The sequence below is a fragment of the Carcharodon carcharias genome, chromosome 11 (assembly GCF_017639515.1).
Source record: "Carcharodon carcharias isolate sCarCar2 chromosome 11, sCarCar2.pri, whole genome shotgun sequence".
NCBI classification, from domain to species: Eukaryota; Metazoa; Chordata; class Chondrichthyes; order Lamniformes; family Lamnidae; genus Carcharodon; species Carcharodon carcharias.
The window spans coordinates 159,491,971-159,511,076 of NC_054477.1; the positions used below are offsets into that span (position 1 = coordinate 159,491,971).

At 45.2% G+C, this 19,106-nt stretch overlaps 1 protein-coding gene across 4 annotated transcripts in view; it reads left to right on the top strand.

The window, feature by feature from the left end:
- farp1 (FERM, RhoGEF (ARHGEF) and pleckstrin domain protein 1 (chondrocyte-derived)) overlaps positions 1-19,106 on the top strand; it is a 318,851-nt gene that overhangs the window by 154,510 nt on the left and 145,235 nt on the right. For all 4 annotated transcript variants that reach the window (XM_041199861.1, XM_041199862.1, XM_041199863.1 and 1 more), the window contains exons 3-6: positions 7,529-7,633; positions 9,418-9,460; positions 13,415-13,493; positions 18,105-18,202. In XM_041199861.1, coding sequence (XP_041055795.1) covers positions 7,529-7,633; positions 9,418-9,460; positions 13,415-13,493; positions 18,105-18,202 — 325 coding nt within the window. The remainder of the gene's footprint in view (positions 1-7,528; positions 7,634-9,417; positions 9,461-13,414; positions 13,494-18,104; positions 18,203-19,106) is intronic.

The following is a 19,106-nucleotide window of genomic DNA, read 5'->3' on the forward strand; positions in this document are numbered from 1 at the left end:
CAGGGCTAGGGGAAAAGGCCAGGGAATGGCACTGGGTGAATTGCTCCTTCGAAGAGCCAGTACAGGCACAATGGGCCAAATGGCCGCCTTCTGTGCTATATACCTTCTGTGAATCTTGAAAATTCCTCCTGAACAGATATTTATCCTTCTTAGAGTCCTGAACATGTGTCCTGAACAGATATTTATCCTTCTTAGAGCCTTAAAAAACCCAATTATCTGGTCATTATCACGTTACTGTTTGTGGGAGCTTGTTGTGTGCAAATTAAGGAGCATCTTAAAGGAAGGGGGAGAGAGAGCAGGAGAAAGAAAGGTGGAGAGGTTGAGGGAGGGAATTCCAGAGCTTAGGGCCCAGGCACCTGAAGGCACAGCCACCAATGGAGTTGTGAAGGAAATTGGGGATGCACAAGAGGCCAGGATTGCTGGAACGCAGAGATCGCGGAGGGTTGTCGGGCTGAAGGAAATTACAGAGATAGGGAGGAGTGAGTTCATGGAGGGATTTAAACACAAGGAGAGAATTTTTAAATTGAGGCACTGCTGGACCCGGGAGACAAAGTCAGGGAATAAAAAGAACCTTGTTGCTGAGTGGCTAACTGAATGTCAACATCCTAAAGCCAAAGACACATCCTTGTCCTCATGTAAGGTGTGGCCTAATGGACTTCAGGTTTGGCTGTTTGGTATTGATGAGGAAAGGCCAGACTCGCAAATCCAGAGTTACTGAGAACAAGTGTAGGGACTTCCATCAATCACCTGGGTGGAGGTCAGCTACTGAACTCATTTTGGGGATTTAACCCAAGGCCTTACTGATAGGCGTCAGCAGTAGCTCGGTTGATAGCATTCTGGCCTCTGTATCAGAAGGTTGTGTGTCCAAGTCCCACTCTGGAAACTTGAACACAAAAATATAAAAAAAACACTGTAATACTGAGGGAGTGCTGCAATGTTGGAGGTGCTAACGTCTGAATGAGACACTAAACTGAGGCCCTGTCTGTCCTCTCCTGTAAGAGAGTTCATGGCACCATCTCTAAGAAGAGTAGGGCAGTTACCCAGTGTCCTGGCCAATATTTATCGCTCAAGCTTTGGGCATCCTGAAAAAGGCTATACAAATGCACATCTTTTTCTTTTAATGTTCAGCTCTGCCTCTCCCTGATTCATTAGAGGACCTGTGAGTTCCGTTTAAGGAGAAACAGTTGAAGAGGAGCCTCCATTCAGTTTGAATGCAGTGGGACTTTGTGCCACAATAGTTTGCTTGTCAGGCTGGAATTGGTTTATTCAGGCAGGTTACAATGGAAGAAGAAACACTTAATTGTCACACACACGTTTGCTTTATTTATATAATACCCCGTGTTTAAATTACCACAAGTCAAAGTGGTTGGTTAATATCTTTGGCTTCTGGTGCTGTGTAATGTGCCCTCAGTATATTACAGGGCAGATTCCAGAGCACTGAGATAATGAAGACATTGCGCAGTGACATATGATAATCACATATTCATTGCTTGAAGGCCAGGAGAAAGTTCGCAAAGGCCAATGATTGGGAAACTGGAATTTTGGCTCGTTGTGCCTTCCTTACCTCTAGATTCGACTATTTCAATACTCTGCTGGCCGACTCCCTAAACTTCAGCTTGTCCAAAGCTCTGCTGTCCACATCCTATCTCGCACCAAGTCCCAATCATTCATCACTCCAATGCTCGCTGACCTACATTGGCTGTCAGCCCAGTAACACCTTGGGCATAAAATTCTCATCCTTGTTTTCAAATCACTCCATGCCATCGCCCCTCCACGTTCCTGTAATTGTCCTCAGCCCTACAACCCTCTGTGCTCCTCTTAATTCTGATCTCTAGCACATCCCCGATTTTTATCACTCCATCATTGGTGGCTGTGCCTTCAGCTGCCTGGGCCCTAAGCTCTGCAATTCCCTCCCTAAACCTCTCCACCTCTCTTTATTTCTCTCCTCCTTTAAGACTCTCTGAGAAACTGGTCTCTGAGACCACCCGTTTTAATATCTCTTTATGCAGCTCAGAGTTAAATTTTGTTTAATAAATCTCCTGTGAAGCATCTTGAGACATTTTACTGCATCAAAGGTGCTATACAAATATAAGTTGCTGATAATGTTGCCTTAGGCGAGAAAAAAAATGACTTCTGCTCCAGTGCTCTGCTCCCCAGAGGCACTGAGGAGAAATGTCTCTTTGCATGACTCGGCCTTCTCTGGAGGTACCTCGACATAGTTATTGATGAATAGTAGTACAGAACTTGAATATTGCTGAAAAGAGAGATGTTAACAAAGCTTTTCATCTTGCACTCATCAGGACGAATGCAAGAATGCCAAATTTCAAACTATCACAACAATTTATACTACAGGAGAAAAGGGTGCTGATTGGTTCACGAATCGACTCCGATTGGCCGAAGTGTTGTAAGATGTGATTCTGTGATTGGGCAGTACTTGCTGAACAATCCTGAGTGTGCTGATAGCTACACTGACAACCAATTTAAGATAATCAGTCAATCTCATAATGTGGCTCATTTACACTTGCTAAAAGTGACATACATTCATACACAGGAACCTGTTCTCTGCAAACAAAACAAATATGTTCAAGCCTTGCGCCTTTTTTTGAATTACCCAGGAGCTTGGGGAGCCTATAGTTCCCTGTTGCTTTCTCCATGGCAATGCCTTGGCCAATCAGAGTCAACTTACCAGCCAGTCAACATCTTTTTCTCTTGTGGTATAAACTGTTGTGATTGTTTGAAGTTTGGCATTCTTGCATTTGTTCTGAAGAGAGCAAGATGAAAAGTTATTGACAAATTTACAGATTTTAGCAAAGTGCAAAAAAGAAACATGGATGTCTTGTGCCAGTGACACAATTTGTTTCACAAAGCATTCCAGACTATGTATGAGTATAATTCTTTTCCAAAAACAACCTTTGTATGTCATATACTGTTCAACACCACCACCCCACCCAATCCCCCAGGTGTGCTTACAGAAAAAAAAATCGCAATAAAATTAATTTTTCAGGAACTCAGAGGTTGTTTAGAAAGAAATGTGACTGGTGAATTTGCTGCATTTGCTCCTGGTTAGCTGTAGCTTTGTTGGAATCGCTTTTACCTCTGAGTCTCAAGGTTCTGGGTTCGCATCTAATTCCAGGGCTTGAGCACAAAAATCTAGGCTGCCACTCCAGTGCAGTACTGAAGGGATGCTGCACTGTCAGAGGTGCTGTCTTTCGGATGAGAAGTAAAAGCAAGTGGATATAAAAGATCCCATTGCACTATTTGAAGAAGAGCAGGGGAGTTCTACTTGATGTTCTGCTTAATATTTATCCCTTAACCAACATCACTGAAGCAGCTTATCTAGTTGTTATCACATTGCTGTTTGAGGGAGTTTGCTGTGTGCAAATTGGCCCCACGCTCCCTACATTACAATTGTGACTACAATTCAGAAGTATTTCATTGGCTGTAAAGTGCTGTGGAACACCCCGGGGTCCTTTTCTTCTTTACAGTTTTTGTTTTTCTGACGGGATTGCCTTGGATCAAGTTTCTCTTTCGAAGACTCTACTCGTGGTGAGACATGGCTCCGTGAACACCAAGCTCCCTGTGATGCCTCTTCCAAGTGAGGCTCAGTTGTGAATCTAGGATTACTAAAGTCAGTGTTGATCATTATTTTATTCTTTCATGGGACATGGGCCTTGTTGGCAAGGCCAGCGCTTGTTGCCCATCCCTAATTCCCCCTGAACTGAGTGGCTTCTTAGGCCATTTCAGAGGTCAGCTAAGAGTCAACCACATTGCTGTGGGTCTGGAATTACACATAGCCAGACCAGGTAAGGGTGGCAGATTTCCTTCCCTAAAGGGCATCGGGTGATCAGATGGGCCTTTAGGACAATCGATGATAGTCTCAAGATCACCATTACTGAGACTATTTTTTCAATTGCGGAATTTTTAATTAATTGAATTCAAATTCTGCCAGCTACTGTGGTGGGATATGAGTCATTATCCCCAGAGCATTAGCCTGGGCCGCTGGATTACTCATCCAGGCCATCATCTGCACCTTTTATGTCCTTTCCAGTAGTGTTATCACCAAGTAACCATCAGGATTGGAACTCTCGCTGATTTTATTTTGAGGGTATCCAGGGTAACTGAAGGCCCTTTACTGCCATGACATCAGAGATCAGTCAGCTGAGCAAGACTAAAAATCAACAACACCAACCTGCATTTATAAAGCACCTTTCAATGTTGTAAAATGCCCTAAGGCTCTTCACAGGAATGATTATCAGATAAACGTTGACACCAAAAATACCGAGGGAGGTACTAAAACAGGTGACTGAAAGTATGATCATAGAGAGAGATTTTAAGGAGCGTCCTAAGAAAGGGGAGAGAGACAGAACGGTTTAGGGAGGGGATTCCAGAACTTAGTGATTCAGCGGCTGAAGGCATGGCCACCAATGCTGTAGGGATGAAAATTGGTGATTCGCAAGTGCATGAAGATCTCTGAGGATTGTGGGGTTGGAGGAGGTTACAGCGATGAGGTACACCTATCTGATCTGTACGGCTTGGTTCGATGCTGTTGAATTGCAGTTAAGCTCTTGCGGAGCCTAATATTCTTCAGTTAGGGAAAGCTGGTTGGAGAATGGCCTCGGTGGTGGGAAAGTTACTAGAAAGAATTCTGAAGGACAGAATATATCTGCACTTGGAGAGACACGGATTAATCAGGGATAGTCAGCATGGATTTGTTAAGGGAAGGTCGTGTTTGACAAATTTGATTGAATTTTTTGAGGAGGTAACCAGGAGTGTTGATGAGGGTAATGCATTTGATGTGGTCTACATGGACATCAGCAAGGCTTTTGATAAGGTCCTTCATGGCAGACTGGTCAAGAAAGTAAGAGCCCATGATGGGATCCCAGGCAAAGTGGCGCGTTAGATCCAAAATTGGCTGAGAGGCAGGAAGCAGAGGGTGATGGTAGAGGGGTGTTTCTGTGACTGGAAGTCTGTTTCCGTGGGGTTCTGCAGGGCCCCATGCTGGGCCCTTGCTGTTTGTGGTGTACATAAATGATTTGGACTTAAATGTAGGAGGTATGATAAAGAAGTTCACAGATGACACAAACATTTGCAAGGTGGTAAATAGTGAGGAGGATAGCTGTAAACTGCAGGAGGATATCAATGGACTGGTCAGGTGGGCAGAGCAGTAGCAAATGGAATTCAACCCAGAAAAGCGTGAGGTAATGTACTTGGGGAGGGGTAACAAGGCAAGGGATTACACTATGAATGGCAGGACCCTGGAAAGCACTGAAGATCAGAGGGTGTGCATATGGTGTGCATATCCACAGATCCCTGAAGGTAGCAGGACAGGTAGATAAGGTGGTTAAGAAGGCATATGGGATACTTGCCTTTATTAGCCGAAGCACAGAATATAAGAGCAGGGAGGTTATGCTGGAATTGTATAAACCGCTGGTTAGACAACAACTGGAGTACTGTGTGCAGTTCTGGTCACCACATTGTAGGAAGGATGTGATTACACTGGAGAGGGTGCAGAGGAGATTTACCAGGATGCTGCCTGGGCTGGAGGGTTTGAGCTATGAGGAAAGATTGGATAGACTGGAGTTGTTTTCTTTGGAGCAGCGAAGGTTGAGAGGGGACCTGATAGAGATGTATAACATTATGAGGGGCATAGATAGGGTGGAAAGGAAAGCATTTTTTCCATTAGTAGAGGAGCCAATAATCAGGAGACATAGATTTAAGGTAGGAGGCTAAGAGGGGAGTTAAGGAGAATTTTTCTCACCCAGAGGGCAGTAGGAGTCTGGAACTCACTACCTGAAAGGGTGGTTGAGTCAGAAAGTCTTGTAACATTTAAGGAGTATTTAGATATTCACTTGCATTGCCATATCTTCCAGGGCTATGGGCCAAACGCTAGAAAACGGGATTAGTGCAGTCAGATCTTTGTTGACTGGCGTGGACACAATGGGCCGAAAGGCCTCCTCCTGTGCCGGAAACATCTATGAGTCTATGAGCTTTATGTGATGATGTACAATTTAAGATTTTAGCTGTCTCGAGCCCACGGTATTAGGACTTTCTGTGACACTCGGCTAATGAGCAAGTCTTGCGTATCACAACTATCAACAGGCATAAGGGTGCTAGGCTCCAGGCAGTTATAATTTGCTTGTAGAATGTTCCTGATGGGGACTAAAGACGGTGTCATGTTTTTCAGTATGATCGGATTTGTATCGCTTCTTTCTTATTTTTCCCTGTTGACAAGTACAAATGTACGAATAACCTTTCTGGCAATTTCTGTTTTCAACGCTTGACTTAATGAAGTTATCTTGTCATTGTAATCTGTTCTGTGAAACTAACTAGGGCTCCGATCCCATGGGTCTCACTTCAGTATCTTCATGTATTATTGAATTCCCCTGAAGCTGACAGTGCAGAGATGAAATGAGGACACAACAGCGTCTACCTTACCCGGCAGCCTGTTCCGGAAGCTATGAGGGGAAGCTGGATGAATAGGTTTGAGTCAAGCAGCAATGTTGAACACTGGAATCAGTCACAATCTCGGAATAAGGGGCCGGCAGTTTGGGACTGAGAAGAGGAGAAATTTATTCACTGACAGGGTTGTGAACCTTTGGAATTCCCTAGCCCAGAGAGCTGTGGATGCTCATTCGTTGAGTATGTTCAAGACAGAGGTTGATAGATTTTTGGACACAAAGGAAATTGAAAGATATGGGGGGTGGTGGTGTGGAGCTGAAATAGAAGATCAGCTGTGATCCTGTTCTGAGTCAGAAGGTTGTGTTTCAAATCCCACACTCCAGAGACTTGAGCGCAAAATGTAGGCTTGACACCCCAGTGCAGGGCTGGGGGAGTGCTGCACTGTCAGAGGTCCCTGTAAATGTTGGAATTGTGCTGTGTTGAGCACGTGCTTTAAGTTGGTCATTAGGAGCGGCTGCCCCCAATTGGGGAAGGGTTAGGGAATCATTGCAAGAGTCTAAAAACCAGTTCACACTGGGTGTTGGGGGTGGGGGGAAACAAGAGGAATCTGTGCCTTTACTTTGTAGTCGTGGACATAAACCTGGATTCAGGAAAAGACTGGCTTCAGATTCATCCTTTCCTCAGTGAATGATTCTAAAATTAACAGTGCTGCCTTTCAGATGACACGTTAAAGTGAGGCCCCCTTTACCTCTTCAGATGAATGCAAAAGATTGCATGGCACTATTCCAAAGAAAAGCAGAGATTTTCTCCCTAGTAAAGTGGTCAATGGTTATCCCTCATTACGGTGCAGTTACCCCTGTAATGTAGGAAAGCTGTTTGCGCACAGCAAGACTCCACAAACAGCAATGCGACAATGAACAGACAATCCGTTTTTGTGATGTTGAGTGAGGGATAAACATCGGCCAGGACACATTAACTTCACAATAAGTAACTATGTTGCTGGGTTTGATGAGTAAATCTTTGCTTATTTTCTTTTGAAATGCAAATTGTTGTCAGAGTCATTATGGCACACAAAGATGCCATTCGGTCCATCGTATTGACTATAACAATTTTTTATTATTCCTTACAGCTAAAGGCCCCCGGGAAGTATCTGTTGGATTTGATCTGCCAAAACCTGAACCTAATTGAGAGTGATTACTTTGCACTGGAGTTTCTGGATCATCGAAAGGTTATGGTACGTAAATTAAAATATTACCATATCATGCTGCCCCACTGCTCCTTCCATCTAACAACACAAAGACAGCCCCGTTTAGAAACACAAATCATTTTAATTATGATGTTACAGAGGACAGCCCAACCACACTTCCCTGAAATATTGGTAGAGCCGATGTTTTTTTTGGTCAAAACCACGGATTTGGAGTTCCTGTTGGATTGTATTTATCTTGGTGTACTGTATTTTCTTCATGATGTGTTGTTGGAGCTGCACTTATCCAGGCAAGTGTGAGCCTTCTTCAAGTATGGGTGAGGAAGGAGACAAGGCAACAGATAGTGGTGGGAGGGGTAGGGAACGGATATCCCAGCCTAGTTGAATTTTGGTATCTCCCAGTGGCTAGGAATTGACCAAAACTAATTTGCAGAAGCCAGTGAATAATGCAGTCACTTACTGCTAATGCTTATAACGTAATAGAGTAACTAGGTTCTGTCCTGGACACTGAACCTCGGGAAGATTTATTGGCCTTGGAGGGGGTGCAGTACAGGTTACTCACAATCATACCAGGACTAAAAGGATTAAATTACGAGGACCGACTGTATAGTCTAGGCTTGCATTTTGTCGACTTTAGAAAATTAAGGCGTGATTGAAGCAAGGTGTTTAAGACAAGTAAAGGATTCCATTAGGCCGGTAGAGAGAAACCCTTTCCTCTGTTGGGTGGGGAGACCAGAACAAGGGAGAAGAATCATAAGATTGGAGCCAGGCTCTTCAGGGTGATGTCAGGAAGCACTTCCTCACACACAGGCCAAATGGGAATCTGGAACTCTCTCCCCCAAAAAGCTGTTGAGGCTGGGAGTCAATGAAAATTTCACAAACTGATAGTAGCCTTGCCTAACTAAAATCTGAGAGATATGGACTCGAAACAAGTAGATGGAGTGAAGAAATGGATCTAATGGAATTGCAGAACAGGCTTGAGGGGCTGAATGGACTCCTCCTGTTCCGATTTCCGTGTGACAGTAAAGCTGGTGGTGACATCAAGAGCTTAAAGGAAAGCGGCATAAGATTTGATGCAATTCTGTGTGAGAATGGGGGGGGAGGCAGTGATGTAATGGTATTGTCACTGGGCTGGTAATCCAGAGACCCAAGGTAATGCTCTGGAGACCTGGATTTGAATCCCACCACAGCAGGAGGTGAAATTTGAGTTCAATAAAAAAAAACCTGGAATTAAAAGTCAAATGACGAACATGAAACCATTGTCGATTGTTGTAAAAGCCCATGTGGTTCACTAATGTCCAGGGGCTGGACATTATAAAGGACTAATGTCCTTCAGGGAAGGAAACCCACTGTTCCTACCTGCTCTGGCCTATATGTGACTCCAGGCCCACAGCAATGTGCTTGATTCCTAAATGCCCTCAGCTCTCGAGTGTAATTAGGGATGGGCAATAAATGCTGGCCTAGCCAGCGACACCCACGCACATGAATGCATTAAAAAAAGAATATTTAAGGGAAATTATTTAACTTCAGCATCTTTCTCACATGAAGTCTGATAAGGCATTATCAAATACTTCTAAACAATTGGACATAATTTTGACAAGTAAAATAATTCAATCAGACCCTACAAAGCACATGAAAAAAACCAAGAAAGAAAATCAATTTAAAGTAATCACATTAACATTAATCTCATTCATGTAAATAGCGTTAAAGGTCATTTGAATCCTTTCTGTATTGTTAAAATGGAAACGGTTGCATGAAGGATTAGATAAATATTTGATGTCAAATGGTAAATACAAGGTTTTCTGTACTTTTAGGTGTGGTTGGACCTTTTGAAACCAATTGTGAAACAAGTCAGAAGTGAGTATGGTTTATTTTGTGTGTTTCCTTTTGCGAATTATATCATTCCATCAGAATCAGAGCTATTACTTGAACAGATATTCACAGTGCCGGTATTTGGATCAAACTTATCTTTACATTCCAACGGGACTGCTTTTGCCTTTCCTTTTATGGGGTGGGGGGGCAAAGGTCATGCCCTGCCTCACCAAATTTTCTACCTGCTCCGAGGTGAACCTGTCCTCCGTCAGATAGGCAATTCCCTTCGGATGTAAGAGAGAGAGAGGTTTGTGAAGAGAGTTGCTGTCAGAGCATCTGTCCAAACTCTTGAGATAAAAACAAAAAAATGCGGATGCTGGAAATCCAAGATTTTGGACAAAAACAGAATTACCTGGAAAAACTCAGCAGGTCTGGCAGCATCGGAGGAGAAGAACAAAGTCGACGTTTCGAATCCTCATGACCCTTCAACAGAACTAAGTAAAAATAGGAGAAAGGTGAAATATAAGCTGGTTTAAGGTTGGGGGGGGCGGTGTGGAGAGAAGTAGTGGGGTGAGTGATGTGTGGTGGTTGTAGGGACAAGCAAGCAGTGATAGGAGCAGATATTCAAAAGATGTCACAGACAAAAGAACAAAGAGGTGTTGGAAGTTGGTGATATTATCTAAACAAATGTGCTAATTAAGAATGGATGGCAGGACACACAAGGTACAGCTCTTGTGGGGGGTGGGGTGAAATACGATTAAAAGGGCATAAAAAGTATAGATTTAAAAATAATGGACATAGGTGGGAAAAGAAAAATCTATATAAATTATTGGAAAAAACAAAAGGGAGGGGGAAGAAACGGAAATGGGGTGGGGATGGAGGAGGGAGTTCCAGATCTAAAGTTGTTGAATTCAATATTCAGTCCGGAAGGCTGTAAAGTGCCTAGTCGGAAGATGAGGTGTTGTTCCTCCAGTTTGCGTTGGGCTTCACTGGAACAATGCAGCAAGTCAAGGACAGACATGTGGGCAAGAGAGCAGGGTGGAGAGTTAAAATGGCAAGTGACAGGGAGGTTTGGGTCAATCTTGCAGACAGACCGCAGGTGTTCTGCAAAGCGGTTGCCCAGTTTGCGTTTGGTCTCTCCAATGTAGAGGAGACCGCATTGGGAGCAACGAAGACCACTGCTGTCTCCTCTACATTGGAGAGACCAAACGCAGACTGGGCAACCGCTTTGCAGAACACCTGCGGTCTGTCTGCAAGAATGACCCAAACCTCCCTGTCGCTTGCCATTTTAACTCTCCACCCTGCTCTCTTGCCCACATGTCTGTCCTTGGCTTGCTGCATTGTTCCAGTGAAGCCCAACGCAAACTGGAGGAACAGCACCTCATCTTCCGACTAGGCACTTTATAGCCTTCCGGACTGAATATTGAATTCAACAACTTTAGATCTGGAACTCCCTCCTCCATCCCCACCCCATTTCCGTTTCTTCCCCCTCCCTTTTGTTTTTTCCAATAATTTATATAGATTTTTCTTTTCCCACCTATTTCCATTATTTTTAAATCTATACCTTTTACGCCCTTTTAGTCGTATTCCACCCCACCCCCACTAGAGCTGTACCTTGAGTGTCCTGCCATCCATTCTTAATTAGCACATTCTTTTAGATAATATCACCACCTTCAACACCTCTTTGTTCTTTTGTCTGTGACATCTTTTGATTATCTGCTCCTATCACTGCTTGCTTGTCCCTCCAACCACCACCCACCGCCCCCCACACTTCTCTCCCCCCACCCCACCATCTTAAACCAGCTTATATTTCACCCTTCTCCTATTTTTACTTAGTTCTGTTGAAGGGTCATGAGGATTCGAAACATCGACTTTGTTCTTCTCCGCCGATGCTGCCAGACCTGCTGAGTTTTTCCAGGTAATTCTGTTTTTGTCCAAAATCTTGGATGGCTAACCACCAAAGATTCAGATAGAGTCATAACTGCGCAGAAGGAGGCCATTCGGTCTATTGTGCCTGTGTCGGCCCTTTGAAAAAGAAGTCCAGTTAGTACCACCCTCCTGCTCTTTCCTCATAGGCCTGAATATACAACGTATGTATCCAATTCACTTTTGAAAACTCACTGTTGAATCTACTTTCACCACCCCTATCACGCAGCACATTGCAGATCATAATAACTCGCTGCAGAAAAAAATTCTCCTCACCTCCCCTCTGTGTCCCCTCATTACTGACCCTCTTGCCGTTGGAAACAGTTTCACACTATTTATTCCATCGGAAACCACTCATAATTTTGAACGCCTCTATTAAACCCCCCCCTTAACCTTCCCTGCTCTAAGGAGAACACTCCCGGCTTCTCCAGTCTCTCCTCATTAACTGAAGTCCCTCATCCCTGGTACCATTCCCATAAATCTCCACTGCACGTCAAAATCTTTAAGGGAAGCTTCCTTGTCTCCTTGAATAGTGGGAATGTATTTGAAATTGGGCGGAGTGAAAACCATCCATAAATATCCTGCTCATGTCACTGTGAGAGTTGCATGTTTTTATTCAAGTGCATATTTTTAAAAGATCATGGCCAAAGAGCAACTTCCTTCCCTCAGCCTCACCGTTATTTTCGTCAACGTATCTCTGGGAACCATCCCGTGGCACATTCAGCAGTCCAATGCCAACGATTGGTCTGGTGAGGGCAGACGAAAGATCAAATCTAGCCCGTGTTGGAAATTTGAACATGTACCAATTAGGCTGAGAATCAAACAATTTATAACCAAGCAGAAATTAAACTGGGTGATGCATTTCTACCTATAAAGGGCAGTAATTAGCTGCCATTGTGTGTACAATATATGGTACATTTAAATATGCAACAGTAAATGTATATGTCATTTTAGACACAATGTCAACCATGGCTCAGTGGGTAGCATTCACACCTGAGTCAGGAGGTTGTGGGTTCCAGTCCTACCCCAGTGCAGTACTGAGGGGGCCCCGCACTGTCAGAGGGTCAGCACTGAGGGAGCGCTGCACTGTCGGAGGGTCAGCACTGAGGGAGCGCTGCACTGTTGGAGGGTCAGCACTGAGGGAGTGCTGTACTGTCAGAGGGTCAGTGCTGAGGGAGTGCTGCACTGTCGGAGGGTCAGTGCTGAGGGAGCGCTGCACTGTCGGAGGGTCAGCACTGAGGGAGCGCTGCACTGTCGGAGGGTCACTACTGAGGAAGCACCGCATTGTCGGAGGGTCAGTACTGAGGGAGCGCCGCACTGTCGGAGGGTCAGCACTGAGGGAGCGCTGCACTGTCAGAGGGTCAGTACTGAGGGTGCGCTGCACTGTCGGAGGGTCAGCACTGAGGGAGCGCTGCACTGTCGGAGGGTCAGCACTGAGGGAGCGCTGCACTGTCGGAGGGTCAGTACTGAGGGAGCGCTGCACTGTCAGAGGGTCAGCACTGAGGGAGCGCTGCACTGTCAGAGGGTCAGCACTGAGGGTGCGCTGCACTGTCGAAGGGTCAGTACTGAGGGAGCACCGCATTGTCGGAGGGTCAGTACTGAGGGAGCTCTGCACTGTTGGAGGGTCAGCACTTAGGGAGTGCTGCACTGTCAGAAGGTCACTACTGAGGGAGCGCTGCACAGTCAGAGGGTCAGTACTAAGGGAGCACTGCACTGTTGAAGGTGCCATCTTTTGGATGAGACTTTAAACTGAGACCCTGTCTTCTCTCTCGAGTGGATGTAAAAGACCCCATGGCACTATCTTGAAGAAACAGAGGGGGTGTTCTCCATGATCTTATGGCCAATATTTATCCCTTGAGCCACATCACTAAAGAAAGACAGGAAAGCTGCTCATTATCACATTACTGTGTGTGGGAGCTTGCTGTGTGCAAATTGGCTGCTGCCTTTCTATTACTGCATTGGCTGTGAAGCGCTTTGGGGCATCCGGAGGTTGCGAAAGGTGCTATAGAAATGCAGGTTCTTCCTTCCTTCTGTGCTTTTAAAGAAAAAAAATCTTAAAATCTCGTCCTCTAGGACCAAGGCATGTTGTGATGAGATTCGTTGTGAAGTTCTTCCCACCTGACCATGCACAGCTGCAAGAGGAGCTCACACGGTTGGTGCCATTTTTCCTTCTTTGAAGCTTTGGGGCTGGATTTTTGTGGCTGTGACTGCGGTTGGGAATGCGCTGGTAGGGACGGAAGTTAGACCGAGCCCTCGGGGGACTGTGCGCGGGAGATTCGGGTGTGGGCGGGGACCACCCTTCCTTTGTTCGGCAGAGTTATTGAGCATTGCGAAAGCCCGGGCTCAAGTGGACGGAGTTAAGAGATTGATCCGACCTTGATACCATCGAATCGATAAGCGAGGACCTCTTATGGGGCATTTAGTTCTGCTCTCAATGTCTAGAGAAAATAGATTTTTGTAAATGTTTCCCCTGAATTTAACATTCAAAGGGGTTTACTTGTGTACAGTCACTGTTTTCAAAGCTCGACCCAAGTGGAAGTACATTTCAGACGTGCTTCTTTTTTTTTAAAGAGTTGACATGATTTTGGATGGAACATTCCGGGTGTATGAAGGTAGCAGTCTCGATACCTTCGAAAATGAAAATCTGCAAGAGTTAAAAAAAAAAATGTCCCAAGCAGCAGAGCAGGCTCGAGCTGTTGACCGGCCTCCTCCTGTTCCTGTGCTCGATGGTAATGAACAATAGGCGGGGGCAAAAATTGCCTCCTCTGGGATTCGCGGTTCTTAGAGGGAGTCTGCCTAGACAGGATGTCATCTAATTTCAGGGGGTGTAATGTGGACCCCATTGCTGAGTCCAGACCAGGACATGCCCTGGGCCGTTGGCAACACCTCTCTTACCCTCTCACCCACTTCAGGCTATCCGATCTCTTCGGGGGGGTGGGGGGGTGAGGGGGGGCAGGTGCTCAGCATCGCCATGGTGTTGAAGTGGTTTGCCCACTCTCCACCCCACCCGCCAACTCCAACCCCGCAGTTGAGATTCAGAACGGATGGATCAGGAATGTCAAGGGGGGGGTTTTTTTAGTCCCTTTTGTCATGAGTCCTCAAGAATGATTTTTTTTCTCAGGTAGATTTTTATTTATAGTTGCTCGGTGGTACAGTGTATTGCTGAAAAAAGACACGTCGCCAAAGCTTTTCATCTTGCACTCATCAGGACAATTCTCAAGAATACCAAATGTAAAAGGAACAACAATTTATACTTCACAAGAGGAGAGTGCTGATTGGTTGGCAAGTGGACTCTGATTAGTAGAGGCATTGCCAGTTAACTATTACCTGGGAGTTACGAATTGTCCTGATGAGCGCAAAATGAAAAGCTTTGTCAACTTGTGTCTTTTTTTCAGATTTTTATTTTCTAAGGGATCAGGACCGCTACCTCCATGCACCCTGAATCCTCCTGTGGGGGATAGTTGCATAATACAAATTCTGTGCATTAAATCAATCCCAGCCATTTACAGCAGTGCAGGATGCAGGTGTGATTGACAGGGGAATTATCCAGTTATCTCCATTCTGGCTGGGAGTAGTGGTGTCACGATACACAGCTGTTATTCTGAGGATCGAAAAGCATGACTACTCTGTAATTGAGAAAAACATGTTTGACATGTAGTTACTTCCATCTGGTCAGGAATTGAAAAGCATGTTTACATATGAGTAAACTCCTTTGACTAGTAAATACAGCTGAAACATTTACAAATTTGATTTTCTGTAAACATTGAGTACAGAACTAAATGCTCCTAAAAGCCTGAAGTGTCCAGTGATGCCATTGTGTTGGCCAATGAGTTAGAGGTGGGACAGAACTCACAGCAGAGGGTATATTTTACAACAAACTGAATCTATTTACACTATATACACAAGGGCTATTCAAATAAGAGGATGGTAGCATAACAGGAATGTTACTGGACTTATAATCTAGCGATCAGGACTAATGCTCCAGAGTCACAAATTCAAATCTCACCACAGAAGCTAGGGAAAGTTTCAATTCAATTAATTGATAAATCTCTTTATTTAAAAACCCAACTGGTTCACTAACGTCCTTCATGGGAAGAAATTTGCTGTCCTTGCCCAGCCTGGCCTACCTTTGCCTCAGACCCAGTGCAGTGCGGTTGACACTTAACTGAAGTGGCCTAGCAAGCCACTCAGTTGTACCAAACCACGACAGAGAAATAAAACAGCACCATGGGTGTACCTACTGTGACTGTACCTACTGTGACTGTACATGGACTGCAGAGGTTCAAGAAGCTGGCTCACCAGCACCCCTCAAGGGCAAATAGGGATGGGCAATAAATGCTGGCCCAGCCAGTGACACCCACAGCCCCAGAACAAAATAAGAAAAAAGTCTCTAAGCCAGCAGAGGTCATGACTGAAACCGCAGCAAAGTTTTCCGATTAAAGGCAGGATTCTCACAAAAAGAAACATTTCCTCCCACTCTCCCACCCAGTTCAGAAAATTGCAGTCAGTGGAGGATAGTCTCATCACACAAATTCTGTGCATTAAATCAATCCCAGCCTTTTACAGCAATGCTGGCCGCAGGTGTGATTGACAGGGGAATTACCCAATTATCTCCATTCTGGCTGGGAGTAGTGGTGTCACGAGAGACAGCTGTTATACCGAGGATCAAAAAGCTACTTTACCTGTTCTGCTCCGATAAATTGCCCTGACAAGATCTGTATTATTCCTCACTGGAGTTGTGCTGCTAATGTTTGCTTTGCTGTGGCAAACTGCTGGTGAGGCTTCAGATTTAAGAAGATAATCCTGGACTTTGCCTGCCAAACAAGGCAGGAGCAGTATTGTTGCTAGTTTTGGCAGATTTATTGCTTGCACCAGAGTTTCTCTTTAGCACTGATGATGATGCTGTTAATTGCATATTAATTGTGTTTAATTATAATTGGGGATTCAATTGTGCTCTTATAAATAGAAATAGACTGAAACTATGGCAGTTGAGTCAGGTGGTGCATGTTTGTAATCTCTGTAAATAAAAGCTTGTAAAGGTGTGTAAAGATTGGCTCCAGTTCTATCCTTCACCACCTGGCTATCTATACCATAAAAGACACCTGCTACTATATTTCACTGCTTCTTTCATCGCATGCATTTATCAAGCTTTGGATCCGTTTTGAGATCAGACTTTCTCACCAAAAAGGAACATTTCCTCCTGCTCTCCCACCCAGCGCCTTTCAACAAAATCAGCCCTGTGAGATTACTCTTGAAATATCTCTTAATATCGTATAAACATTTCAAAGCAGCTTATAGAAGCGTCTGCTATGAAATATTATTATGGAGATATGGCAGGGAAACATCACTGAGAATGTTATTAAAAATCACATTGCTGTTAACAAAAAGGAAAATCGTTGTCTGGCAGATGAGTGGCTACATGATTCTTTTTACCTATTGAGCTGGATTTCAGGTTTAACTTGGGTTGCCAAATTTGATTGGATGTATTCCTGGAGGTTTCAGCACATGGCTACCTGCCTCCTACTGTTTCCACCACTCCCACTCCCACCCCCACCCCCATCCCCATCCCCATCCCCATCCCTAAATCCCTATCATTAGTTGCCTGACATGGCCATCCTCATTTAGTCCCGCCTTCCCACATCAATCAAAAAGCAAGAGATCTCTTCATAGTCAATTGGATGATTCTTGACTGACAATCAGGCAGCCTTTTGTTTCCCATCTCCAGTATTGAAGATGGAAGAAAAACATTTTTATTTTAAGGCTGTTATAATTTTTCTCGCTGTGTCTTTGCTCCTCGTGGTGTCCTGGAAATGAATCTTCAATTCCTGGAGACTCTAGGCTAATCCTGGGGTTGGGGGGTGGGGGTGGGGGCGGGTTTGCTGGCAACCCTAAACTAACCAATGAGGCAAGATGAAGGTCTTGTCTTGTGATGAAAGGTTGAGGAGGTTTGGCTGATACTCATTGGAGTTTAGGAAAATGAGAGATGATCTTGTTGCAACATATAAGATTCTGAGGGGGCTTGACAGGGTGGATGCTAAGAGGATGTTTCCCCCTTGCGGGGGACTCTGAACTAGGGATCTCAGTTTAGGGATAAGGGGTCCCCCATTTAGGGCTGAGATGAGGAGGAATTTCTTCTCGCAGGGAGTCATTAGTCAGCATCAGACCTGACGTCTGCCCATGGTGGGTATGAGGTGAGTTGGCATGAAGGGCGTAAGGGCAAAGGATGGTGGGTAGGGAGAATGGGCTGGCATGAGATGGCACTAAGTTGGCATAGGGGCTATAAAGAGCCATGGAGAGTGGGTGGAGGGGCATAGGTTGGCATGGAGGGTATAAGGAGCCATGGGGGGGTGGGTAGAGAGGCATGAGGTGCTGTGGGTTGGCATGGATGGAACATGGGTGTGGGGGGGTGGGGGTGAGGGCTGGTGGGCTTTTTTTTTGCAGGTGGGTCAAAGTGGCGGATCATTGAGGCTGGTCTGCTGTCCAGCCCTCCTCCACACCCGGCAGCCTCTGCGCTGCCTTCAAACTGTAGCTGGGACGGCAGACGTGAGTTCTGTTAACAGCAGCCGACCCACCCCCTGCCACACGGTCATGGCTGCAGGGGAGTGGGACTAATTGGACAGATTTTTCAAAGAGCCAGCACAGACACGATGGGCTGAATGGACTGCTCCTGCTCTAGGATGTTCTGTGCCTAGACTGGACATTACGAAGGTTTTATTTCATTGTTAGCAAGGTGACTAATTTGGCCAAATTTTATGTTTTGCAGGTACCTCTTTGCTTTGCAAATCAAGCAGGACCTGGCTTCAGGGAGGATGACCTGTAATGACTCCAGTGCGGCCCTCCTGGTGTCTCATATTGTCCAGTGTGAGTGAACTTAACGCAGATTATCTCATCTGGGTGTTGGGTGGTAAACTGTTTAAAGGCTCCTTTCGATATTTCATCCCAACAGATTTACTTCTGCACGTGTGCAGGATGTCACACGTGTGCATTAGTGTCAGAACTAGGAATTATCTCAATGGCACAACGGAGAAACAGGCCTCCCATCAACAAAACCCCTGGTCCTTTCTCACACCTTTCTTATTGGATAGCTCTTTCAAGGAGCTAGCTCAGACTGTGATGGGCTGAATAGCCTCCTCCTGTGCTGTAGGATTCTATTAACTGGTAGATATGACAGCTGCTCCAAGCTGTTAACTCTACCTGTATATCTCCCATCTTGGGCGCTAATCACTAAATGCTGGTGAAGATGACTTTATAAGTTAAACTGGGTTGGGATTGCCTAAATCTTGTCCTAATCCGCTGACTAGCTCAAGATACGGGAGATGTTTTAACAAAAAATTAGAAAGATAAACAATGGGCCAAATCTCCCATCCTCCGGATTGTCAGAGACCAGACGAACAGCCGATGCTGAACAGCGGGAACCTGCAGACATGCTAGCGCACAGACCCATTTCGGAATTGCCCAGGAAGTTCAAGCTTCCGATGGGCAATTCCCGTTCTCCCTAGGACCCTCCACAAATGTCTCCGACTCCAAGTTAGGGTTGGAGACTTTGGACAGTTCCGTGGTACTTAACTGTGTAGTTACGCAGGAAACGTTAGACTAAAACCTAGTCTAATTCCTGAGTGACTACACAACTAATACCTCCCCTCAACAAAATCACTTACATTGATACCCCACCCCACCACCCACCCCACAGATCCCCCAACTATGCCCCCAGCCGACTACCCCAGACTGCCCCTGATGACCTGCCTACCACCCCAATCATCCAACT